Genomic DNA, 27556 nt, shown 5'->3' with positions numbered 1-27556 from the left:
GAGCTTTAATTAGTAGGGAATTCTAAGCAGAATTTAGACTGAGGTAAATTAGAAAAATATTTCTGCAGCTTTCTCAGCGTTAAAGTCTCTGTCTCTGGTGATAAGGATTTTTTTTTTATATATCATAGTACAGGGAGGATATTTTTCTTATGAGGAATTTGTTTCTTGATTTCAGTGGGACAGCAGGGGGTCTTCCTGTCCTTGTACCAGTTGCTTCTTAAGTAGCTTCAATTCAAAATAATCAATATGCCACTATGTTACATTTTGGGCAACCTGCTCTGGCCCCTACCCAGGCACTCTTGAGCCTCATTTTCCTTACTTCCAACCAGACATCTTACTTTCCAGCTTCACTGCACTTTCGGTATTTCCATGAACAGGCCAGACCATTTCACAACTCCCTGCTCTGCCCATTTCCACTGCCCAGAATGCCTTTCACATTCTCCCCTCTTGTCTTTTTGGCAATTCCCACTTTGGGACCCAGCATAAACAATTCCTCTGTGAAACTGACTATTCCATAATTCCTCCAACTCTCTTGATTCATGTGTTTCCAGAGCACTTGGTACATCTGTTATAGAACTGTTACAGAAATTAGTTTTGAAACTGTCTTCCCTTACTGGCTCCTCAATGGCAGGGACCTGGGTATAGTGTGTGGCATAAACTCTTTCAGTATATGCCTGTTTAATGTTTCTGCAGTTAGAATGATCAACAGGTTGGTAGATCTAGTTTTATTTGACATTGTGCTGCCCCCCTCATGCCCTCGGGTTAAATTTATGGCAGGAAATTTACAAGGTTTACTGTTGATAACTTAACCAAATTTAGAGGTTTGTTCTTATGAGTTATCCATTTTGAAATTTGAGCTTGTGTAATACATTGGTAGAAAACATTGATTTTTGCCAATGTCATTCTCCTAAAATGTGTTCTTCCAGTATGAACTGAGATTTGGTAAAAGTGGCTATGTTTACCCTGTAAATTGCTGGATTGATGACGGAGGAGATCAGGGTTGGGCTTGGTACTGGGAAGTGTGTGTGTGTGTGTGTGTGTGTGTGTGTGTGTGTGTTGGGGGGAGGTGTTAGTTACCTTCCTGTTTCTTGGGCCTTAGAATGCACCCGTAACTCTGGCCAGCCATCTTAGAAAATGCTCCTGTTAGGAAGGTAAAAAGATTTGCAGCTACATTACTGAGAAAGGTATCAAAACTCAGGCCCTATTCATATTGGATCAGGGGTGTCTTTGACATAATTTATAGCTCAATCAAAGCAAAAACTCATTTTCTTTGTATCTAAGATCTTTTTCTTTTCCTTTTCTATTTTAACATGACATTTCTGCTTAGCACCAGGCATAATGCCATGATTATGTTTTCCTCCATTTCGGGTTACTCCCCTTGCCTTACAACCCCTCCTTATTCCTTTATCTCTTTCAAAGTTTCCATTCTCGGTTCCCTAACTTTTTACTCCCTCCCTTCCTCTCTTCCTCCTCCTTTTTTCCCAGCTAGCTCACCCCGCCCCTCGCCGTCACCACCTTCCCTCCCCTTCAGGCTTCTTCTCGCTGCTTCCCCGCCACCTTCCCCCCACCCGGCCCGCCTCGCCTTCAGAAAGCTCCAATCAGGAGCTTGGGAGGTGTCTCGAAAGCCCGCCCCCTCCTCCCTTTCCACTTCTCTTCCCCCCCCTTTTCTCCCTCCCCCACCCCCCCCACTCAAGTCCTGCGGACCTGGGGGCTTCGGGATCTGGGCGCTATGAAAAGTGTCTGCCCAGTCACTTCCGGTAAGGGCGCTGCAGCGCGAAGCTCCCCGCGGGACCGTTAAGGAGGGGGTGGGAGTTACCGGCGGGCCAGGGGAGGACAGTGCTGCCCGGGAAGGGGAGCGGAAGAGGGAGGGGGAAGGACAGCGAGAGCGAGCGAAGTAGCACGAGCGTCTTGGGCGCCTTAGTCGCCGCTTTCCCGCCGCCTTCCCGGGCGTCAGCTCCCCCGCCCCCCGGGCGCCCGCAGTGTTTCTCTCCACCCCCCACTTCGGAGGACCGACGCTGCCCCTCCCTCGCCGCCGCGTGACCGGAAGTGGCGCCATCTTTAGCCTCTTGTGCTATTGACAATAACAAGCCCTGGTTCTCTCCCCCTCCCCCTTCCCCCTCCCCCCAACCACGGCATCTCCCCTCCCAGAGAGAGGGAGAAAAGGAGGAGGAGCTGCAGCCTCTCAGACTCACTGAGTCGCTCCTGCAGAGAGGGGGGAGAGAGACCGAAAAGCAGGGGAGGGGGACGGCACAGCCGTTTACCTGTCTGCCTCCTCATTCGCTCTCCCCCCTCGTTCTGCTCATTCCTGGTGTCAGCCTATCCGCCTTCCCAAACCCTCCCATTCCCCCGGTGTAGCCCCCCCTTCACTTTCCTTCTCGTCCTCTGTGTTTCTCCTCTCTTTCTTCCCTTCCCCCTCTAGCATTGCCACCTTCTCTCCTACACGCACGCAGGCATATAAACGTAGGTTTTTGATGCTCCTCTGCCTGTTGACCCCGCTATTTTCATGTTTCCAACAGGTTTTTCTTCCCCCAATCCCTCAGCTGCTGCTGCTGCTCAGGAGGTCAGATCTGCCACTGATGGTAATACCAGCACCACTCCGCCCACCTCTGCCAAGAAGAGAAAGTTAAACAGCAGCAGCAGTAGCGGCAGTAACAGTAGTAACGAGAGAGAAGACTTTGATTCCACCTCTTCCTCTTCCTCCACTCCTCCTTTACAACCCAGGGATTCGGCATCCCCTTCAACCTCGTCCTTCTGCCTGGGGGTTTCAGTGGCTACTTCCAGCCACGTACCGATACAGAAGAAGCTGCGTTTTGAAGACACCCTGGAGTTTGTAGGGTTTGATGCGAAGATGGCTGAGGAATCCTCCTCTTCTTCCTCCTCATCTTCACCAACTGCTGCAACATCTCAGCAGCAGCAACTTAAAAATAAGAGTATATTAATCTCTTCTGTGGCTTCGGTGCATCACGCAAACGGCCTAGCCAAATCTTCTGCCACCACTTCTAGCTTTGCTAACAGCAAGCCTGGCTCTGCTAAGAAGTTAGTGATCAAGAACTTTAAAGGTAACCAAGGCCAAAATCCATAATCACCTACTAAGGATTTGACACTTGAGCGGTCACGTGCTCTATTTATGTTAATATATTAAGCAGTATAGAGGTGGCCTAATGTTTTATGCATAATCAATGAGGTGGAGGGAGGTCCTTTTTTGGGTGGAGGGTTCATTTTCCGGGGGTGGTTAGTATTCTTGTGCTGAAGCATACACCGAATGTTTCTGTGCTATATTTTGATATCTGGCTCAGCTTATATCTAATCTGTTATTATAACATTGACAATCAATATGATTGATCTGGATTATACAGGTGAGAAATTTGTATTCTAAAGAGGTTTATTTATTTCAGGTGCATAGTGAGCCCAGGCACTGCTGGGATTTTTATTTTTATGCTTCGGTAGGCCACATTCTCTAGTCCCTAGAAATGCAGGTAGCAATGGTGATCTTTTCATGCTCAATGATGATTTATAGTTAGATTGATAATGTTGGCTACTATATTCTTGAAACTCATTGTGTAAGCAGTATTTGGAGAAAAACATTTATGATCGCTGCATTTCTTTTCAAAGGTAAGGTTTGGAAGTGAAAAATACTGTATACACAGAAGTAGTAACTCTGTGTACCACTAGTCTAAAGATAGGAACAATTACTACATCTATTTTTTTTTCACTAAAATGGGTTTTAAAGTACTGACCTGCAGTTTTTAGGAAAATTTGTTCATTTTATATTTGAGGTACGTGATTGAGAGTATTATGAATGTATTGATGCATGGAAAATCAACAGTTTTTAAAACGTAATTGAGCTGAATTACTTTTTTCTGTTGACTGTTTCTATTTTTCTGACTTAGTTTTTCAGCATCCTTAACTGGTAGGTAATAGATGATAAGATGTTTATTAAATGGAGAAGTAAATGAATGAACTGAAGTAATATTTACCAGATAAGTGCCTTGTGGCTAAATATTAGTATTGAGAAAATTAGATTCTCAATGCTTGTGTTTTCAGCATTAGTGTGGAAATCAGGAACATGCTTTATTTTGTTTAAAGCAGAGGGTTATACTGTTTGTTTTTAACCTTCTCTTTTTTTCCTATCTCTCTTCTCCCATCCCCAGGTTCTTAAGTGTTGTAATCTTTCTGATTTAATTAGACCTTTCTGAAGTAAATGTGTATTGTAATTGACTAACGTGTTCACTATTCCACTCAAAGTGTATCGATTTAATAGCCAAGAATTTTTAGAGATGAGCTATGATCCTAATTTCATTTGCATACTGGTCTCTGAGATTTTGTTTGGGTTCTTTCTTTCCCTCTTAAACTAAAAACATATCGTTAAGGTATTAGGATGTTTTAATTAAAAAAAATACTCGTTGCTGGTCATTGAAGTTTAAAGCCTGGGTTAAGAGGGTCCTTTCCATTCTGAAAATGCTACATAGGTTCTGGAGTCATATGGATGTTCTAATTTTTTAAATTTCGCTCTCCTCATAGATGTAGTTTAAATTAAAACCTGAGTGAAGATGTTTCTCTCCATTTGTGGATGGTGCATAAATGTGAGGGTCAAGCAAATTTGGATTAGAATCCTAGTTTTGCCATTGACTAGCTGTTGATGACCTTGGGCAAGCCTTACTAAATGAGTCTTCTTAGTTTTCTTGGTTGCAAGATAGGGATAAATAATACCTTCCTTAGAGCATTGTTAGGGAGATTAAGATGTTTGCAAAGTGCCTTGTGCATAGTAGACATTCAGTATTTTAAATCTCAGGTGCAGAATTCATGTTGACTGACTTAGGTTTTACATGTGATGGTTTTACATGTGATTTTTTATCTGTGATTCTTGAATTTTTATTTTTTGAAGCAATACAGTCAATTGCAAAAAAAACCCCTCACCTTTCATTCTAATAGGTGAGTCAAAATGACATAAACAGTATTGTGGCATTTCAAATTTTATTCTTTATGCTAAGCCTAAATACAGTAGCTACTTTAATATTTAGATGTAATAATTATAAAAATCACAATTTACCCTTAAAAAGCAGTAATACTATTATTTTACCTTAATGGATCCTTTCCTTACTGTATGCTACATATTCTGATATCAGCCTTGTACATATTATCTAGATAAGCCCAAATTACCAGAGAACTACACGGATGAAACATGGCAGAAGCTGAAAGAAGCAGTGGAAGCTATCCAGAATAGTACTTCGATTAAGTACAATTTAGAAGAACTCTATCAGGTATGTATTAACGTGGATAACCAGATTTGGCCAGCGTAAATTGAGATGGTATGTATATGGATTTTACTTTGAAATGAGTCTTTATATAGACTTACAGTTTTTTCCTAATGAAAATTTCTTGATGAATTTATGCACTGTTTTATAATCAGACTACATATTCTGACATACTCTGACATTCTGACAAACTATGAGTACAGTCATATTGGTATATATTGGGTTTATCTCAGACCCTTATTAGGATTTACAGTGAGGAGTACCTTGGTATAATCAAGGTTTTACCTATAATGGAGTCCTACAGCCCGGATCCCAAAGATAATTTCTGGTGACATGTCATTCTGTTAGGTTAGTTCTTGCTAAGTGGTGTTACTTGCCTATAGGAAAGACCTCAAGAAATGCAGATAATTCTCTGTATACTTTATTCTCCCTCCTTCTTATTAGTAGCCCTTTGCCATTTCTTTTTCTTGCTCTTTATGTTTGTTTTATTTTGGGCTACAAGACAGTCCTTAGCCAAAAACTGGCATCAGATTGTAATCCAGTGACTTAGTCTGGGGTTCAGGTTTGTTTCTTTTGCTTAACAAATGGGTCTATACTTGAACTGTTTAGTTTAAATATGCTATTAAGAACAATTACTGATTTAGGGGCGCCTGGGTGGCTCAGTGGGTTAAAGCCTCTGCCTTCGGCTCAGGTCATGATCTCGGGGTCCTGGGATCGAGCCCCGCATCGGGCTCTCTGCTCAGCAGGGAGCCTGCTTCCTCCTCTCTCTCTGCCTGCCTTTCTGCCTACTTGTGATCTCTGTCTGTCAAATAAATAAATAAATATTTTTAAGAAAAGAACAATTACTGATTTAGACTGCTTACTACCATGATATTTTGCCCTACTGTATTTTTTTAAAGATTTTATTAGCACATGAACAAGCAGGGTGGGGGGAGAACCAGAGGGAGAGGGAGAAACAGATTCCCTGCTGAGCAGGGAGTCCAGTGCAGGGCTTGATCCCAGGACCCTGAGATCTTGACCTGAGTCAAAGGCAGACACTTTACTGAGCTAACCAAGGGCCCCTGTCCTACTGTATTTTTTTTTTAATTTTATTTACTTATTTGACAGACAGATCGCAAGTAGGCAGAGAGGCAGGCAGAGAGAGAAGGGAGGAAGCAGGCTCCCTGCTGAGCAGAGAGCCCGATGCGGGGCTCGATCCCAGGATGCTGGGATCATGACCTGAGCCGAAGGCAGCGGCTTTAACCCACTGAGCCACCCAGGCGCCCCCGTACTGTATTTTTGACACAACCACTTCAAGAAGTTTCCATTGTAGCACAAGCAGTTTCATATAAAAAAAAAATTCAGAGTACCAATAGCTTGTGCTTTTTTTTTAAAAGATTGATTTATTTTAGAGAGCGAGGGTATATGCGATTGAGCAGGGGGGAGGGCAGAGGGAGAGAGAATCTCAATCAGACTCTGTGCTGAGTGGGGTCGTGAGGACTCGGGGTCGTCCCCAAGATCATGACCCTGAGCCAAAACGAAGAGTCAGAAGCGTAACCGGCTGTGCCACCCAGGCCCTATGTTTGTGTTTTTCATATTATTAAATACCTTCTAAGAAATTAAGTTGGTTTGATTGATCAGAATTTGTAGTTTTTATCTATTCATTTCAGTTGCAGAGATGGTATGGTAATGGGCAAACCCAACCTGGATTAGGAGTCTGAAGACAGATTTGGGATCCTCTTTTGGTGGCTGTTACCCTTCTGATCTTGAGCAAGAAACTAGACCTCCCTCAGCTTCAGTTTCCTCCTCTGTAAAACAGGGAAAAGAATACTTGTCCTACCTACCTCGTGGGGTTGCTTCTAAGAATCAAATTAAGATGTGAGAAACCCCTTGAGGCACCATGTTATAGAAATATAAGATGATGTTATCACTAGTGAAGCTCTTTCATAAGTCACAGTGTGGCTTTTGCACTTGTAGTAAGTCAATTAAGATCACCAGTTTCTGTTGCTGTGAGAACTGAACGAGTCAGTGCATGTGAAACACTCAGAACGATGCCCAGCACGTAGTTAATAATGTTATACAATATTACCGCTGTAACACAATGTGTCAGGTAGTAGCTGTACTAAGCTATTAAGGAGAAGCCCACCTTACTTGGCTGTGTTGGTATATTGCATATGTGGCTCCTGGGTTGTACAGTAATAAAAGTAGAATTATGGAATTAGAGTTGGAAAGGCCTTAAGAGATCAGGTAGTCCCGTGGCTTTTCTTCATATAGTGCAGGTGGTCCTCTACAAATCAGGTTTATCTTTTATTACTTTTAAGCATTATAGAAACTGTTTGTGAAGTAGACACGGTAGCAGTTATTATTCCTCTATTGATCAGGAAACTGAGTGTCAGGGAAGTTAAATAATGTGCCCAGACTCCCATTGAGATGCCCAGGTTTCAAGCCAGTGCACTTCCCCTCCTGTGCTGCTTCAGTAATACGCTGTAGCACTTTGAGTACCTCTGTAGAGAGGTGTTAGAGGCAGACCATTTCACTTTAGGGAAAAAACTGTCCTCAAAGAAGGTAATTTTTTCCTTTATGTGTGTGTGTATATGGTGTTTATTTGGGTATGGTGGTATATAGCAACTTTAGTTTCAATAATGTTATTTTATGTTTTATGTTTATAGCATATTGTTTTAAAGGATCACTTCTTTAGGAAGCAGGAAGAGCTTAGGAAAGCTCTCTGCTGAGCAGAGAGCCCAATTCGGGGCTCGATCCCAGGACCCTGTGATCATGACCTGAGCTGAAGGCAGAGGCTTTAACCCACTGAGCCACCCAGATGCCCCCTGTTTATAGCATATTGATTGTGATTGTTACTGAACCCTATTTACTTTACCTTGAATATTTTCCTAGAGCTTTTGGGTTCAAAAATATTTTTCCTGCTAAATTGATTCTCTTCAGTTCTTTTATGTTTCAAGAGTTCATAGCTTATATTTTTTTGTTTTTCATTTTCTTCTACTTCAGAATTATTACCTGCTATTGTTCAGTTGCGTTTCTTTAGCCTAAAATCAGCGTTCTAACTTTCTGCTCTCTGCACTTTTCACAGTACTTTACTGTTTCTGCTGTAATAAATTCAGAAGCATTTGTTTCTAGCTCTTTTGTTGTTTTTGACCTTAATTTTTATAAATGCTCCTTTGGATTATTCTCAGAAAGTTTACTTTGGAAGTTCAGGTTCAAAAAAGGATGAAAAGATAAGGGAGTAAAATTTTTTCATACCATCTGGGTTTCAAGTGCTTGTTTAATTTTGACTGGTTGAGATGTAAATGAAAAGTACTCTCCTAAAGAGGTGGTAGGTGAGGGAGGGAAATGGCCAAAAAAAAAAAAAAGTATTCTCCTAAGTCTCCTAAAATTGAAACTGTAGAAGTATGTAGTATACCAACGAAAAGTTCACCAAACCCCTCATTCCCCCATCCTCCCCTGTCTCTGAAGTAAATGCTTATTTGACATATGTCTGTGAAGAACTTTTTTCTGTGCATGCAAAACCGTTATGTTTTAAATCCTAAGCGTAGAAGTCCCTAGTGCAGATTGCTTGTACTGCCTCCCTAAGTTTTTTTTTTTTCTAAGTTTTTTTTTTAAAGATTTTATTTATTTATTTGACAGACAGAGATCACAAGTAGGTAGAGAGGCAGGCAGAGAGAGAGAGGAGGAAGCAGGCTCCCCGCAGAGCAGAGAGCCCGATGCGGGGCTCGATCCCAGGACCCTGGGACCGTGACCCGAGCCGAAGGCAGAGGCTTAACCCACTGAACCACCCAGGCACCCCTTTTTCTAAGTTTTTAATTTGTAGAAAAGAACATGTTCTGAGTGCATTTGCAAGAAAAGTAAAAGACATTTTTTTCAATGATTTTTATTTTTAAAAATGATCTTTTTTGAAGATTTTATTTATTTGACACAGAGAGACAGCAAGAGAGGGAATGTAAGCAGGGGGAGTAGGAGAGGGAGAAGCAGATTCCCTGCAGAGCAGGGAGCCCAGCACAGGGTTCCATCCAGGACCCTGGGATCAGGACCTGAGCTGATGGCAGACGCTTAATGATTGAGCTACCCAGGTGCCCTGTTAAAAGTGATTTTAAATGAGAATTGTACTTGAGTTTAAAAAATTACATTTCCTAGACAACCTTGAAGTCCTAAAATATGAGGCAGTGAATGATGTTTTGATTTGGGGGCATTTTTTTATTTGTTTGTTTGCTTGTTTTTGATTGACTTCAGATAGTATAGTTAACTGCACTGACTTTTGAGTTGACCTGCCTTAGATTAGAGATCTGCCACTCATGATAACTTTGGGCAAGTTACTTCTCTAAGCCTTGTTTTCCTCATTTGTAAAATGGGAAGACCAACATTACCTATATAGCGGGATTATTGAGTTGTAAACAAAATGCTGCAAAAACTACTTATTACAATGTCTGCTACTTATTGGTGTCATCGATGATGATGATAATAATAAATGACCCTTTTTAAAAGATACCTTTATTTTAAGATTGTACTTTATTTTACAGCTCTAAAGCCACACATGTTTTAAAATTCTAAATCCACACTGGGCCAGAACAGCTGGCCGATAAATAGATTACATTCCAAATATGTGTCAGTAGACACCATTAGCCAAATTGAAAAAAATAATAGAAAAAGAGAGGAACTCTCTAGGAACAGTATCCTTTACTTCTTAAGAATATGTCTTGTTTTTTACATGTGGTATCTTATAATAGTTGGAATTTTGGCTATTTATTGGGATTATTTTCCTCTTGTTTTCAGTCTTTATATAGCTGTGTAGTGTTTTTAAATCAGCTACCTTTTTTTGGAGCCGACTGGTTGTTTATATATGAAAGTATAACATTTATTCTTAGTTTAAATGTCTAGCTGTTTTCTTTGAAGGCAAGCCTAGTCCATATTTCAATTCTAATGGAAATAATTTTATTTATCATTAATGGGAGCTCTTGTTTGGTTAGCTTTTTGTGAAATAAATCTTAAATAATGAACTTTTCTACTAATACCTCATTTATCAAGTAGATGACCGTAAGACTGGAAGCAAGGAGTGTGTCCATCTCAGTGTAGGTTATTACCCATTGTAAAATCTGGTGGTTTATTTATTTATTTATTTTTTTAAATCTCGTGGTTTAAATAGTCAGAAGTTACAGAAGACCAGTTAGATTCTTAGAAGCGATGAGTAGCTCTTGTATTCTATATACTTTTTAAAGGTTTTATGTTTATTTGAGAGAAAGATAAGTGATAGCACAAGCCAGTGGGGAGAGGCAGAGGGAGAAGTGGACTCCCTGCTGAGCAGAGAGCCCAATGCGGGGCTCCACATGGGGATCGATCCCGGGACCCCGGGACCACGACCAGAGCCAAAGGCAGACGCTCAACCAACTGAGCCACCTAGGCGCTTCTTTTGTATTCTGTATTGATGAGTAGCTAATTGTGTTCTATTAAGGTTGCTTAATTGTTGTCAATCTTGATGTTTTTTTAAGATTAGTCTATCACATTTTGTAGTGCTTCTCTATATTGAGTTAGTGCTTAATATTATTCCTGCAATTTAAAGCGTGCAACTACAAATTCTTAGTCCTTGGTAATTTTCAGCTAACTTAAACCCCGTTACTAGATGTAAAAAGAAAAATTAGAGGGGCGCCTGGGTGGCTCAGTTGTTAAGTATCTGCCTTCCGCTCTGGTCCGTGATCCCTGGGTCCTGGAATAGAGACTCGCATCGGCCTCCCTGCTCAGCAGGAGGCCTGCTTCTCCCTCTCCCACTCCTGCTTGTGTTCCCTCTCGCTGTATCTTCTATCAAATAAATAAAATCTTAAAAAAAAAAAAAGAAAAGAAAAATTAGATTTCATGTCTGGCTTCCCTGCTGCAAGTTCTTAGTTTCTGATATATTTCAAGTACCTTATTTCAGCCATTTTTACTAAATGTAAAAAGATAATTTAGAGTTTATTGCTGTATCATTTCTTGAAAACTTTATGGTGTGCTTTCCTTTCTTTAAACATATAGTTTGAAAAATAAGACCCAACCCATTAGGCCAGTGACCAGAGTTCAGGACCCTGATGAGAATTTAATATCTTTCTGGGTGTCTATTATTGTTAAGTTAGAAAAGTTTCTAGATTTCCTGCCTTACCATGTTTAATTATGTTTGTAGTCTTTGTGGTTTTTTTTATAACATTTTCTAAACATTTTTTTTAAGATTTTATTTATTTATTTGACAGAGATCACAAGTAGGCAGAGAGGCAGGCAGAGAGAGAGGGAGGAAGCAGGCTTCCCGCTGAGCAGAGAGCCCGATGCGGGGCTCGATCCCAGGACCCTGAGACCATGACCTGAGCCGAAGGCAGAGGCCTCAACTCACTGAGCCACCTAGGCGCCCCAGTCTTTGTGTTTTTTAATTATTTTAATCCTCTTCGTTTTTTATTCTAGCTGTACTGCTCACCCTCATTTCCGTTCCCCTGTCCCAGATGCAATCTTTTGTGCCTTTGTTGTTTCTTAAATCCTGTATTCCCCAAAGCATCAAATTTCAGGAACTATAGTTTTACATTTCATTTGCTACATGTTTACATTTCTTTGGAGTGTATGGTTTTGTTTGTATCAGACAAACATGTTTTTCTTTTTTCAGACATGTTTTTTGATGTGACATTTATGGATTTTGGTGGATAGGGGCTGGGATTTAGAGGAATAAAGGTTAGAAACTTGCTAGAATGTTTCTATTTTATATCTGATTACTTTCAAGAAGGGTTCAAGGCAACTATTTTACCAGTAATGATTGGAAGTTTGAGTAAAAAAAAAGTTTTATTTAAGAGACTTATGAAACTATGTAGTCTGTTTGATACAAATAGTTGCATGTGAAGTGAGATACAAAATAATTGATACTTACTAATAGTGCATTTTAAAGAACTGGAATAAACTAGAGCTTATCCCAAACTTTAAGTAGTGATTTAACACCTTCCTATTCTAGTTTCTGTCCCAGCACCTAACAGGGTACAGAGTACTTAGTAAACAGTCCTTGTTGAGTCAGTTACTGCTTCCTGTGTGCAAAGCTGGGCAGATGCCATGGGAATATGCCATGACCCCGAGGTGCTTATATTCTAGTAGGTTCATGAAATTAGTAGTTTGTGACCAGCATTTTTTTTGTTATTTTTAAAAAGATTTTATTTATTTGACAGAGCGCACAAGCAGGGGGAGCTGCAGAGAGGGAGGGAGAATTAGGCTCCCCACTGAGCAGGGAGCGGGATGTAGGGCTCTATCTCAGGACCCTGGAATCATGACCCAAGCCAAAGGCAAATGCTAAACCAACTGAGCCACCCAGGCACCCTAATGACCAGCATTTTTTTAAAAGGCAAAATAGAAAATAATCGGAGAACATCGAACATAGTAATGATAAGTGTAGTCTCATGAAGATTTTGTTTCAGTTACATAAATTTTTTTTACGTACAATGGATCGTGACATAAAATGTACTTCTTGCTGTGGCTTGTCAAAAATTTTTGGAAGCCCCTGTTTTAGGCACACATGACTGCTTCAAACAAATCTTGCTTTAAAAAGGAAAGCAGAGTGTTTAGATCATGGTGTGTATGGAAGATTATAAACAGACATGAGACTACTAAAATGGTAAGATTGAGCCTTGAATGCCATGCTGAAAACTGTGGTGGTGGGGAAGATAGAAAAGGTTTACTGGGTGAGGTGAATATTTAAGTTTTTTGAGTATTTAATGTATTCATCTGGTTCAAAACCCAAAAAGTATTACAGAGCATGTAGTGAAAAGTTTCACTTCCACCCTGCTCTCTACCCGCCTCCCCCCAGCTAGTTCCTCTATCCACAAACATTAGTTTGGGGAGTATCTTTTTCAGTGGTGTAAATAACTGTGTGTTTTTATTGTTTTGTCTTTTTTACATAAATGATATTAGACCATGCAGCACATGGTTCAGTCCTTTATACTTTTTAAAAGATTTTTTTAAGAATTCATTTTTGAGTAATGGCAACACCCAGCACATGGCTTGAACCCACAACCCCAGGATCAAGATCGCATGCTCCACTGACTGAGCCAGACCTTTGTATTTTTTAATACCTATTATGGAATTTCTCCATAATAATACTTGAGGAGCTTAATGAAGGGTTGTTAAGGAAGGGAAATTACTAGATCTGGTCTATATATGTTAAGAAGCAGTCAATGCTAACTAGAGAAGCAGAGTGTTCTTTTCCAATTTGACCTTCAAGACTCACCTTACGTGCTCCCATTCCTGCTTTTCTTGCCTCTAACATCTTAAGTAACTCTCTTAACTAAACATAGAGGAAATTGTATGTATATAAAGCCCAGCTTAATTCTTTATTTGTCATTATTCCCACTAGCTCTTCATTTTCCTCTGGTCTTTGGGATTCCACCTTTTTACCTCTGCTCAGGAAACCTTTCCTGACTTGCTCCAGTCCTAAAGAGACTGGGTTAGGGCCTTTGCCTTGATGCTTACCCTCATCATAGCACCTAACACAATGTTTTGTAATTCTGTGTTTTCTGATCAGTTTTCTCCTTACACTATAAGCCTCTTCTATGTGCAGGACACATTGTTAGTTGTAAGTACATTAGTTTTTTGGAAATTTAACCATGTTGCCTGGTTTAAGCCTCCAAAAGCATTAAAAGAATATGTGGGTACATGAACAAGCACATAGGGTCTTTTTCTCATTAAGGGGAATTGGGGGATGAGATATACACAAATAGATATAGTATTTAAAAAAAGATACAGTATTGGGACGCCTGGGTGGCTCAGTTGGTTAAGCCGCTGCCTTCAGCTCAGGTCATGATCCCAGGGTCCTGGGATCGAGTCCTGAATCGGGCTCCTTGCTCAGCAGGGAGCCTGCTTCTCCGCCTCTGCCTGCCACTCTGCCTGCTTGTGCACTCCCTCTTTCTCTCTCTCTCTCTGACAAATAAATAAATAAAATCTTAAAAAAAAAAGATACAGTATTGACTTGGTGACAAGTCAATGTGTTATGATTGGTGATAGTGCCAGGTGAGGCAGTTAAACAGAGCTTATTGGAAGAGGTGGAACCTAGCTGAGTAGTAAGGGACTATGGTATCTTGTGTGAGAAGATAAAGAGAAACACAGCAGAAGGGAATGGGAGAAGAGGGACTTGGAGAAGTACTGAAGTGGGAAATGTGGATGAGATAAGTACAAAGACGGAATCTAAGCAGGGAAATGAGAAATGCTGAGAAAATGAGTCCTTCAAAAGGAACATTGGATACAATGAGAAGAATACTAAAGAAGGAAGGGGGGGCGCCTGAGTGGCTCAGTGGGTTAGGCCTCTGCCTTCGGCTCGGGTCATGATCTCGGGGTCCTGGGATCGAGCCCCACATCTGGCTCTCTGCTCAGCGGGGAGCCTGCTTCCCCCTGTCTCTCTGACTACTTGTGATCTCTGTCTGTCTGTCTGTTTCTCTCTCTCTCTCTCTCTCTCTCTCTCTGCACCAAATAAATAAATAAAATCTTTAAAAAAAAAAAAAGAAGGAAGGGGGAGAGTCCATAGAGAACCAGTGTGAACAGAAAGGCTCAGAAATAAGCATAAATACACCCTTTAGGTATTTGTGGCCTAACCTAACCCCATGGAAAGTGGTCAGAGGAGAATCAGTGGTCTTATTCCTCCTTAGCTACTGGATCTAGTTGGCCTGCTGTTCCTGGTGAGGTGCAGTGACTTTCCTGCAATGATATAAGTGGTTTTCTTTAAGCTTTCTTTTCATTTGCTAATTTGTTTACTGGCCCTGCATGCTGGGAATGTGACTTCCACATAGGTAAGTATTTATAAAATTCCCACTAACCCACGGAACTTGGATCCTCCCTTAGAGTCAATTTTAATCGATTTTCTACCTTTTGTTGTGGTGAGGAAGGAATCCTGGTGTTAAACTTAAGTCATTACTAGTTGGAATTATAGATTGTATCAGAGTTCATCCAAAGAGTTTTACCATGCGTGTTGTCTTAAAATTGAAAGTCTTTGATACACATAACGAGAAACTAAAAGAAATCTGAAGTTTGTCCTTTTGGGATCTGGGTATAAAGGAAGACAAGTTAAACTATTAGAATGAAGTAAAAATAGTCATTTCTGGTATAATTAATGTTTACTTAATTGTACAAATTCTCTAACCTTTATATTTAAACATTCTTAACCTGAAATATTAGAGAAAAATACTTGGTGTTTACATCATACTCCTAATACTGCTAGCAAGAATCCGTTGTTTGAAGAAAACCAAAGAAAGTGTAAGTTTTAACTCAGTGGTGGTCAGACCGCCCAATCCATCTGATAAACAATTGGTGAAACTGTTTTTTAAACTCAGAATGGAATTCTGCTTATGAAAACAATTAACATTTTTAAGAACAAGACAGCATTGATGTGTAGTCATGTTATAAATTGGATGTCTCCACAGGGTAGGACTTGGCTTGATTCCATCCATCCTTAACCTGAACAGCCATAATAAATGTATTAGTTGGTTTTTTTTGGTACATCGGTTATGAAAAAGTTCACTCACATTCATATTTTGTTACTTTACTTTGTGTTCTAAATGGTTAAAAACCCTTTTTAATAAAATGATGTAAAATATTAAAATAATAAGAATTTGATGTAAATTATCAATAACCCCATTTTCTCCTTAAACATATATGTGTTTAACCTTGCAGGCTGTAGAAAATCTCTGTTCCTACAAGATTTCTGCAAACTTGTACAAACAGCTGAGACAGATTTGTGAAGATCACATCAAAGCACAAATTCATCAGTTCAGAGAATATCCTTTTAAAAACCAAAAATACTATATTTTTATCTGTTTCCTCCTTCCTTATCACCTCACTATTTAACCCAACTTGAAATGGAATTGCCTGTGTTTTGTAGATTTGTTACTGTTCCTTACGGTTTTGGAGAAATAAGATAAGAGTTGTTGACTTTTCAACTTTAAGTTCCAAGTCTGCATTGTGATGTTAGTGCAAATAAGATGTCCTTATGTCTTTACCCTTTTTGTCCTGACAAATTTCCATTGAAGGAAAAATAATCTTCTAAGGGAAATTGTAACCAACATAATGCTCTCTTATGTGTAAGACTTACTCTAAAAGGTATTTAGTGGAACCTGAAACTTTTTTACAGTTTAAGAAATAGCATTTTGTTATATAAGTGCTATTTAGATTTTTTTTTAAGATTTTATCTGTTTGCAAGAGGGAGAGAGTGAGCACAAGCAGGGGGAGCAGCAGGCAGAGGGAGAAGCAGGCTCCTCACTGAGCAAGGAGCCCCATAAGTGACTTGATCCTAGAACCCTGGGATCATGATCTGGGCTAACGGCAGGCACCTAACTGACTGAGCCACTCAGGGGTGCCTATTTTTATTTAGTGTGTGATGCTCCCTATTTAAGACAAATATGCTCTTACATTTCTTATATTATTTGTACTAAGCACTTAAAATATCCTTGACATATCTCAGGGATTCATTGGATAGTGTTCTTTTTCTAAAGAAAATTGATAGATGCTGGCAAAATCATTGCAGACAAATGGTAAGCTGGAAAAAGTATTATGTTTCAGCTAAATATTGTAGTTAAATAAATTTCTTCAAATACATGGATGTTAGTTTTAAAAGCTTTGCAGTGTGGTGGTGGGGAGTGCCTCAATATCCCCTCTTTTTCTGAATTGAACACTAATTTGGTTTAAGTTTTCTAGTTTAAAACTGTAGGTTATAGGGAAACCACCATTTTAAAATGACTTGCACCTTAGGATCATTTTTGTCACACTTAACCAAGAAGTATCTCATTTTTTAAAAAGTTACATATTTGTCCGTTAGTCGTGATGGATGTCCCACCCACCTACTCCATTGCCTGTGAAGGTACCTGGTGGGTCCTGCCTAGTTCCTTCACATCACCACCTTTTCCTTTCTCCCTAATCTGGTATTTATTTTATACCTTATATTCTGCAAACTAAGAAAAAAATCTTAAAATCCCCCTACCCAAAACCACACATGTACAATTTAGGGCAGCTTCACCCTGAAAGAGCTCTGTTACTGAGGAAGAATTATATGTGTGTCCCCTTAATTCCCTGCTTTTATTTTCAGTTACATCTCAAGTTGCAGAGAAGTCTTAGGACCATTTTAAGTGTCCCTCTTCTAGAAACTACAGCAAGGATTAAGACAATAGAATAGTTTAATAAAAATGATTTGGGCATATTCTCAGGTAGATTTCTTTATCTGTATTAGCAGTCTAGTATATATAAAAGTAAACCCTGCAATTTTATTATTTAATCAAGAGCAAATGTTTCAGCTTAACAAAATATAAAAATCGATTTCTTTTTTGTTGGCAGATCATGATCAGGAGCATTTTTCTGTTTCTGGATAGAACTTACGTTCTGCAGAATTCAATGCTACCCTCCATTTGGTAAGGATGCCAGAAAAAAATGCAAAAAAATTTGTTACAAATCATAGTCAAATCTTAATTACACTAATGGAAAGAGAGTAAGTGGTACTATGAATATTCTCCCAAAAACTCAAATTTGGCTTCTAGACTTGTATTTATAGCAGTTTTACCTTCTCAGTTATGTTTGCCTAGTCCAATACTGGTGATAGCTAACATTCCCTGAGCATATAATAACTTAATGAAGAAGTTTTTTGGTTAGCTAAGGGGATTAAAGTTTGCTCTGGACTGTCTAGGAGTGTGCATTATTTTGTTGCTTATCAAGAGTTTGCTCATTATCTGTTAACATTGCTATGAATTTTGTTGCTTACCAGGAATTTGCTCATTATCTGTTAACATTGCCATGGAAAATTCCATGTAAACACAAAAATAGAATAGTATAATGAGCTCTTTCCCCCACCTTGTGCCTAGCATCTACCTACAGCAATTATCAGAGAGTTTACTGATTTTTGAGTACTGAAGCCAGATGACAAATGACCAATTAAGCCTTCATTACCAGTACAGTGAAAGCCATTTTGTCTTTGAACTAATTTTGTCTCATGATTTGACCAAGGAAGAAATCCACCAAAGGAAATAATGCAAAACTTAGTTATGGAGAAAGACAGGAATTTAGCTTCAGTTCTCATTAAAGACTAAATGAGTTTCCTGTATGCTTTAACTCTAATAATGTGTAAAATTTAATGTGGATTTTATCTTTTTACAATTGCTGCTTCAGATCTCGAGCCCTAATTAACATGCGGTGAGAAGTTAAGCAGGCCTCTCTAGAAGTGGTATTGTTGTCAATTAATTTTGATCCTATATATTTTTTATTTTAGGGACATGGGACTGGAGTTATTTAGGGCTCATATTATAAGTGATCAGAAAGTCCAGAATAAGACAATTGATGGCATTCTTCTCTTGATTGAGAGGGAAAGGAATGGTGAAGCAATTGATAGAAGTTTACTCCGAAGCCTTTTAAGCATGCTCTCTGATTTGCAAGTAAGTTAACTTCAATTACAGAGCTGATTGCTATTCCTAGTTTGGTGTTTAAAAAACAGATTCATAGTGCTGTTCATATAGAGGCAATTTAATAAATATTTATTGAATAAATGAACTCCTTTATTTTGATCCCTCCTCCCAGATTTATCAGGATTCTTTTGAACAACGATTTTTGGAAGAAACTAACCGGCTCTATGCAGCTGAAGGCCAAAAATTAATGCAGGAAAGAGAGGTATTTAAAAATCATGATTAATAAATCCACTGTGTCTCACGATAGACCTTACATTCTAGAACATAAGCTGCCCTTGGCATATATCTTCACAACATTGTGATGCTTTTTTTCTTACTTAGGTGCTCCTTTCTTTTCTCTCTTCTTAAAGGCTATAATTCTGGATCATAAACTATATATAATTTTATATATGATTCAACCCTGTCACATTGGGCAGGGCTGCTCCCAGGATCTTTTGGACTTGACATTTTCTGAATGATTTATGGGGAGGAAAACAATAATATAAAAAAACTATCTTTGTAGGTTCCTGAATATCTTCATCATGTTAACAAACGTCTAGAAGAAGAAGCAGACAGACTTATTACTTACTTAGATCAGACCACCCAGTAAGTATTATATGCTTAGCCTAATAGACTTTAACCAGTGTCATTGAATCACTTAAGGTACTTCAGTTTTTAACAATTATTTTCTCGATGCGAATTTTATTTTCCCCAGTTAATTAGATTTAATCAAGTAAATCTAATGTGCGTATGTGTGTGTGTTTGAAAATTTAAATATAAAATATTTAAATTTAAAAATAGTAGTATTAGAGGAGCGCCTGGCTGGTTCAGTTGGTAGAGCATGTGACTCTTGATCTCAGAGTCATGAGTTCAAGCCCCATGCTGGGGGTAGAGCCTACTTCTGTAAAAAATGAAAAAAAAATTGTATTAGAACCTGATGTGATCTTTGAAATCTTAAGGCTATTTAAAATTCAGTAGATGTTTGGAGGAGAAACTGTTTCTTTGCTTTCCTAAATATTACCAACCAAGGAGTTCCTGTAAGCAGCATAGATAACTACTTTCCTAATAAAAGCAGAGAAACTTGGAAAAAGCCAGCCACAGCAAGACCGTGGAAATACTTATTTTTTTAAAAGATTTTATTTATTTATTTGACAGAGAGAGAGAGAGATCACAAGTAGGCAGAGAGGCAGGCAGAGAGAGAGGGGGAAGCAGCTCTCTGCTGAGCAGAGATCCCAATGCAGGGCTCAATCCCAGGACCCTGAGACCATGACCTGAGCCGAAGGCAGAGGCTTAACCCACTGAGCCTCCCAGGCGCCCCCCTTCTTATGATATAAGTAGAGTAACTCTGAGCACCAATACATTTAAACATAGGATAGGGATATTGAAATTAACATAACACAAACTATTTGAGGGGTGCTTGGGTGCCTCAGTTGGTTAAGCATCCCAGCTCTTGCTTTTGGCTCAGGTCATGCATGATGTCAGAGTTATGAAATGGAACCCTGAGTCAGGCTCAGGCACTGAGCATGGAGCCTGCTTGGGATTCTTTCTCTCCCTCTCCTCCCCCCATCTCTCTATTTTATTTTTTTTAAGGATTTACTTATCCATTTTAGAGAGAGAACTGGGGGAGAGGGAGAGAGCAAATCCCAAGCATACTCCCCTCTGAGTGTGGAGTGCCGCGTGGGAGCTCGATTCCACAAGCCCGAGATAAATGACCTGAGCCCAGATCCAGAGTCAGGCACCTAACCGTCTGAGCCACCCAGGCATCCCTTTGTGCTCTTTCCTTAAAAAAAGGTGCAGTGGCAGCAAGCTGTTTGTTCCCCCCCACCCCCGGAAAGACTTTAAATTTTCAGCAAAGTCAAATGTCAGTAATTCTAAACTTTTTTTCCTTGTAGGAAGTCATTAATTGCTACTGTAGAAAAACAACTTCTAGGTGAACACTTAACCGCAATTCTTCAGAAAGGTAATTGACCAATTGGTAAAGAGATCACTTTTAAAATGGTAGCAGCAAATAAGTTAAAAAAAAATTCTTAAGGATTACCCTTTTAAGAAGTTTGATACTTGTGGCTGCTTTTCTGAGAACGGACATAACCCTTTTTCCCCATGTATCAATGGTAAACTTTGAGAAGATGGTTCTTGGCTTAACTTAAAGATACGGAACTGAAAATGAGAGGGGTCCACTAACACCAGTAAAAAAACCCCAAAAGTGGGAATGTGGGAATTCTTGACTTAATTTGTAAGACCACGGTAGAGAAAAGAATTTCTTCTTACACTAAAGTGTATTCGGATAAAACCAAGGACTTCTTTTTTTTTCTTTGCTATATTTTTTAAATTTTTTAATTTTTTATTTTTTATTAACATATAACATATTATTAGCCCCAGGGGTACGGGTCTGTGAATCGCCAGGTTTAAACACTTCACAGCACTCACCATAGCACATACCCTCCCCAATGTCCATAACCCAACCACCCTCTCCCTACAAAACCAAGCACTTCTAATCCCGATAAGGGTAAACCCTGAATTTTACTTTGACAATGCCAGAGATAGGCAGAAACCTTACTTTCTATCCAGCCATCTTTTCTTTTATATAAAATGGTATATTTTAGAACCTTAATGCAGAATACTACTAGTTCATTCTGAAAATCAGATACATTGAATCTTGTTCAGACTTGGCTTATTAAAGCATGGTACAGACCATATCCAGTACTCTGAAATACAGTGATGTATATACTAATTAGTGCCAGATGTAGTATGGCCACTGCACATATGAGTGAGTTATTTATAATGTGTATTTGAGTAAATCAGCTTTTACAAATTGGTTTATACATCTGAGCTACCATGCTCGGCACAAATCATAATAGAATTGTTTTTGTATTTATATAAACTAAGGCTCCCTATATTTAGTTTTCATTTGGAAAGGTGATTTATCTGTTTGGATTTAATAGAGAACAAATCTTTATATTAAAATTCATAGACTAGTAATATTTTAGACCAGTATCACAATAATAACTTAATTTTCATTAAAATGCCTGGCATTTTTGTTCACTATTTTTAATGCCAAAATGTTGGAAAATTCAGGTTTAAATAACCTCCTTGATGAAAACCGAATTCAAGATTTATCTCTTCTGTATCAACTCTTCAGTAGAGTTCGAGGTGGGGTTCAGGTTCTCCTGCAGCAGTGGATTGAATACATTAAGGTAATAACAACCTGCTGTTTTTTTTCTCTTATGCCTTATAATCTATACACTCAGTACGTATCAGCAAACATTTCTTACTTGTTAGACCCAGTTGTTTTTTTTTAAGTAATGGGAGTTTTGAGGACAGTCAACGTGAGAATGATAGCTGTGTAACAGATCCGCAAGAAAAGTAATCTTAGTGATGTCTGATGGGATTTCTAGCTCTAATATTTAGAACAGTGAATGTGGGGGGACAAAAGAGGACTTTTTTTGGGTCCAAAATTTCTTTCCCTTCTTCAGTCTTACACTGAAGCCAGATTGCCATTTAAAAAAAAAATTAAAACCTGACTTCTTTAAAAGTAGGGACAAAAGCCTGGAGGCTCATAATAATGTCCCATTGTGATGCTATACACCCAGTAGGGGTCATTGCTTCCTTTGTGATTATAAACAAATGGTTATCAGTCTGGATGTTTAATGACTTTATTTTTCTTTTCCAGACTTCCAGAACAGTTTTATTCTAATATTTTGAATTTAAAAATATGTATACCTACTTAAAATACGATTTGGGAATTGTTTTCATCAGAGATAATCCAATTTTTAAAAGTGGTCATTTTTGTTTTTTAGGCATTTGGCAGCACTATTGTAATTAATCCTGAAAAAGATAAAACCATGGTTCAAGAATTGCTGGATTTTAAAGATAAGGTTGACCATATAATTGATATTTGCTTTCTGAAAAATGAAAAATTTATCAATGCCATGAAGGAAGCATTTGAGACATTCATTAACAAAAGACCAAACAAGCCTGCTGAACTTATAGGTATTTTTCCAGTCTTTTTTTTCCCGGCTATTTAATGTTCTTTTACTCATAAAATTGCAGTCAGTTTGAAATTTTGACAAGGTTGTGTAGTTTATTAACACATTTATTTGGGGTTGCTTAAGAGGTAGTTTCTGAGAACCTGGATATAAGAAATAAGTCCTTCAACGTAAAGAACATCTCAAGTTCATGTGTCAAACATAGTGTTCTTTATAAGATAGTACATTGAACCCCATTTGCTCTTATTTATACTAAGCTGGATACCTGTTTTCTAAGCCTGTAGCAATTTAGAGGTGGGGCAGGGTGCTACTTTTAGAACCCCACACTTTGTGCTACAAGAGAGGGTAGCAAGAAATTACAGTTGCTAGCCTGCAAGGACAAATGTCCAGGACAAAAATAAGCTTAATAATCTGGGCCCATGTAGTATAAGGCTATGGTATACAGCAGTGTTTCTCAGATTTCCCTACCAAACTACCCTTTAATTTCAGAAAGAGGGGTACCCTGTAATGAAGGTCTAGTGTCTTCTGCCAGAAGGATGAAATTTCATTGGTCTACTACTTACCCTTTAATTTTTTAGCAAATTTTGCCTTTTACTCTGTGATGCATCTGGTTTGTTTTAATAAGTAGTGTTTAAGATTGCTTAACATCAGTGTGAAATGGACACCCCAGAGGATGGGTGAGGTCTTTCAGTGGCTTTTTTTCTTTTGAGATGTAATTGACATACAATATTATGTGAGTTTCTAGATGTACAACATAGTGATTCAGTGTTTGAATGCATTGTGAAATGGTCACTGCAATAAGCCTAATTACCATCTGTCCCCTTACAGAGTTAATACAGTGTTTGTGGGCTGTATTCCCTATGCTGTACATTACATCCCCATGACTGACTTATTTTATAGCTGAATTTGTAGTTTATCACCTTCATCCATTTTGGCACCCCAGCCCCCCTTCGCTCTGGCAACCACCAATCTTCTCTGTATTTGGGTCTGAATTTTGTTTTTGTTCTGTTTTTTAGATTCCACATGTAAGTGAAATCACACAGTATTTGTCTTACTTCTCTTTCTTCATTTCACATAGCATAAAACCCTTAAGATCCATGTTATTGCAGAAGGCAAGATTTCATTCTTTTTATGGCTGAGTAGTGTTTTGGTACACATACACCCACACACACCTTTCTTTATCCATTCATTCACTGATGAACACTTAGGTTGTTTTCCTACCTTGGATATTGTAAGTAATGCTGTAGTGAACATAGAGGTGTGCATGTTTTTGAATTAGTGTTCGCATTATCTTTGTAGTGGAATTGCTCGGTCATATGGTGGCTCTATTAATTTTCTGAGGAACCTGCATAATGTTTTCCACAGTGGCTGCACCAGTTTGCATTCCCACCAACAGTGCACGAGGATTCCCTTTTCTCCACATCTTCACCAGCACCATTTTTTGTCTTTTCGATACTAGCTATTCTGAGAGATGTGAGTTGATATCCCAGTATGATTTTGATTTGCATTTCCTTGTTGATTAGTGATATTGAGCATCTTTTCATGTGCTTGTTGGCCATCTGTATGTCTTTGGAAAAAGACATTCAGATCCTCTGCCAATTTTTTAATGGATTTTTTGGTTAAGTGAGTTGTATGGGTTCTTTATACCCTACTGGATATATGATTTGCAGATATCTTCATTCCATCTTTTCCCAAAAAGGTTTCCTTTTCATTTTGTTGATGGTTTCCTTCTCTGTGCAGAAGCTTTTTAGTTTGAAGTCCTCTGTTTATTTTTGCATTTGGAGTCAGGTTGAGAAAAAAAGAAACAAAAAACACTGCTAAGACCTATATCCAGGAGTCTGCAGCCTGTTTTCTCTTCTAGGAGTTTTATGGTTTCAGGTCTTCATCCATCCATTAAAAAGACATTCAAGTCTCTAATCCATTTTGAGTTCATTTTTTTTGTATGGTGTAAGATCATGATCCAGTTTAATTCTTTTGTGTGTGGCTGTTCAGTTTTCCCAATACCATTTATTGAAGAGACTTGACTTTTTTCCCTCGTATATTCTTGCCTCCTTTGGTATAAATTAATTGACCATATAAGCATGGGTCTATATCTGGGCTCTCTATTCTATTTATTGATATGTATGTCTCTTTATATGTTAATACCATACTGTTTTGATTAGTACTATAGGGTTTTTTAAATTTATTTGTTTTTTTTTTTTTAATATGGAACGTGGGGCGCCTGGGTGACTCAGTCATTAAGCATCTGTCTTCGGCTCAGGTCATGATCCCAGAGCCCTGGGATCGAGCCTAACATCGGGTTCCCTGCTCGGAGGGAAACCTGCTTCTCCTTCTCCCACTCCCTCTGCTTGTGTTCCCTCTCTCGCTGTGTCTGTCTCTGTCAAATAAATAAATAAAATCTTTTTAAAAATTAAAAATTAAAAAAATATATGAAACGCTTCATGAATTTGCATGTCATCCTTGCAAGGGGCCACTCTAATCTCTGTATCCTTCCAGTTTTTGTTATATATGCTGCCAAAGTGAGCACTGATTACTACAGTTTTGTAGTATAGTTTGAAATCGGAGCATGATACCTCTGGCTTTATTGTTTCTCGAGATTAGTTATTCGGGATCTTTTGTGGTTCCATACCTACTTTTCAATTACTTGTTATAGTTTTGTGGAAAATACCATTGGAATTTTAATAGGGATTGCATTGAATCTGTAGATTACTTTAGGTAGTATGGACATACTAACAGTAGTAAGTCTTCTGATCCATGAGAATGATATATTTTTCCATTTCTTTTTCTGTCTTCAGTTTCTTTCATCAGTGTCTTGTAGTTTTCCATGTACAGGTCTTTCACCTCCTTGGTTAAATTTATTTTTAGGCTGGGCACCTGGGTGGCTCAGTCAGTTAAGTGGCTGCCTTTGGCTCAGGTCACGATCTCATGGGTCCTAGGATCAAGCCCTGTGTTAGGCTCCCTGCTCAGCAAGGAGTCTCCTTCTCTCTCTCTCTCTCTGTCTCTCCCCCTCCCTCTACCCCTCCCCCTGCTTGTGCTCTGTCTGTCTCTCAAATAAACAGATGAAATCTTTTCAAAAAATTTACTTTTAGGTATTTTATTATTTATTTTTTTAAGATTTATTTATTTGAGAGAGAGAGCAATGGAAAGGGGCAGAGAGAGAGGAAGAGAGAGTCTTAATGCGGACTCCACGCTGAGCACAGAGCCGACCCTGAGATCCCGAGCTAAGCTGAAACCAAGAGTCAGATGCTTGATCCACTGCCCTGGTATTTTATTCTTTTTGATGCAGTTGTAAATGGGATTGTTTTCTTGAGTTCTTTTTCTGATAGTTCATTATTAGTGTATAGAAACACAACAGACTTTTGTATATTTTGTTTTCTGCAACTTTACTTAATTCATTTATTCTAATAGCTCCTTGGTCTTTAGGGTTTTCTTTTAGTATCATGTCATGTACAAATAGTGGCAGTTTTACTTCTTCCTTTCCACTTTGTATGCCTTTTATTTCTTTTCCTTTCCTAATTGCTGTGATGAGACTTCAATACGATGTTGAATAAGAGTGGAGATAGTGGGTATCCTTGTCTTATTCCTGATCTTAGAGGTAAAGCTTTCAGCTTTTCTGTTGAGTATGATATTAGCTGTGGGTATGTCATATATGGCCTTTATTTTGTTGAAGTATGTTCGTGCTATACCCACTTTGTTGAGATTTTTTATCCTAAATGAATGTTGAATTTTATCAAATGCTTTTTCTAGTATCTGTTGATGATCATATGATCTTTATCTTTAATTTGGTTAATGTGGTGTATCATGTCGACTGATCTGTGGATATTGAACCATCCTTTCATCCCCTAAATAAATCCCACTTGGTCATGGTGTATGATCCTTTCAGTGTATTGTTGAATTCAGCTAGCAGGCTATGTGGAAAGTGCAGTGGTGGTGTCTGCCAGCACCTTGATCTCTAGGGAGCATATTAGCTGTATCCTGCCCCTCCAGCTGATACGCCCTCAGGTCAGCAAATGTATCTTTCACACATAGTGTAGGTCCTTTTCTTTTTTTTTTTTTTTTTTTTTTTTAAAAGATTTTATTTATTTTGACAGAGATCACAAGTAGGCAGAGAGGCAGGCAGAGAGAGAGAGGAAGGGAAGCAGGCTCCCTGCTGAGCAGAGAGCCCGACGTGGGGCTCGATCCCAGGACCCTGAGATCATGACCTGAGCCGAAGGCAGAGGCTTTAACCCACTGAGCCACCCAGGCACCCCATGTAGGTCCTTTTCAAACTGCTGTTTTTTCACTGGGTCTTGGGGTGAGCCAGGCAATAAGAGGGTCCTCTAAGAGTGGACTCTCCATTTCCTTTAGCACTTTGGGATCCCTGGAAATCAGTTCTGTTGGTTTATTAAGTCAGATGTTTCAGGGGCTCCTCTCTGTGGTGCACATCACTGGGGCCAGGGTGCCTGAAGTAAGGCACCAACCCCTTATTCCTCCAAGAGAAGCACCTGTCTGGTGAAATCTTTCCCTGTTGTGTGTTGCTGTACCTGTGTGGTCTCTGCCTCTCCTACCTGCCTTATGTAATCCTCTTATCCTTTGTTGTGGAGAACAGTTCATCTAGTTTTCAGATGTTTTTCAAAAGGAAATGTCCCATGTAGCTGTAGCTGGGAGTGTGTTCATGGGAGGAGGTGAGTTCAGGCTCTTCCTATGCTGCCATCTTGGACCTCCTTACCATCTTCAGTGGCTTTGATGACTCCAGCATGGTTCTGTATACACTATCCCCCCTCCCAAGATACCGCTACCCCATTTTAATATGCATCAGGATAGTGGAAGTGGAAAGTACATTATGGGAGCCAGGAGACTTGGGTTTGAGTTCAGGCTCTGGTATTTATTAGCTCTGTGGCAGTGAATAAGTCACTTGCTATCCTTGACTTTAGAGACTTTAAAA

At 39.0% G+C, this 27556-nt stretch overlaps 2 protein-coding genes across 6 annotated transcripts in view; one reads left to right on the top strand and one right to left on the bottom strand.

The window, feature by feature from the left end:
- Positions 1–2336, bottom strand: part of MCTS1 (MCTS1 re-initiation and release factor) — a gene marked incomplete at its 3' end in the record, with an annotated part of 44478 nt that extends 42142 nt beyond the window's left edge. The window contains exons 1-2 of one of the 5 annotated variants that reach the window (XM_080795109.1): positions 2262–2307; positions 1078–1140 (exon numbers count right to left, since the gene is read on the bottom strand). Of the gene's footprint in view, positions 1–1077; positions 1141–1704; positions 2009–2261 lie in introns of those variants that run through there. The other 4 variants (XM_080795112.1, XM_080795111.1, XM_080795110.1 and 1 more) reach the window with 4 other exon arrangements.
- A 105-nt stretch (positions 2337–2441) lies between these two features.
- The window catches only part of CUL4B (cullin 4B), a 37608-nt gene continuing 12493 nt past the window's right edge, over positions 2442–27556 (top strand). Inside the window, exons 1-11 of the mRNA XM_080795097.1 lie at positions 2442–3059; positions 5146–5261; positions 15897–16000; positions 16684–16753; positions 17550–17623; positions 18475–18637; positions 18780–18869; positions 19170–19252; positions 20539–20606; positions 21722–21840; positions 22444–22636. Coding sequence (XP_080651223.1) covers positions 2504–3059; positions 5146–5261; positions 15897–16000; positions 16684–16753; positions 17550–17623; positions 18475–18637; positions 18780–18869; positions 19170–19252; positions 20539–20606; positions 21722–21840; positions 22444–22636 — 1636 coding nt within the window. The 5' untranslated portion in view covers positions 2442–2503. The remainder of the gene's footprint in view (positions 3060–5145; positions 5262–15896; positions 16001–16683; positions 16754–17549; positions 17624–18474; positions 18638–18779; positions 18870–19169; positions 19253–20538; positions 20607–21721; positions 21841–22443; positions 22637–27556) is intronic.

Source organism: Martes martes (assembly GCF_963455335.1).
Source record: "Martes martes genome assembly, chromosome: X".
Lineage (NCBI taxonomy): Eukaryota > Metazoa > Chordata > Mammalia > Carnivora > Mustelidae > Martes > Martes martes.
Note: the sequence above shows the minus strand (reverse complement) of the source record. Positions and strands in the feature narration are given on the sequence as shown.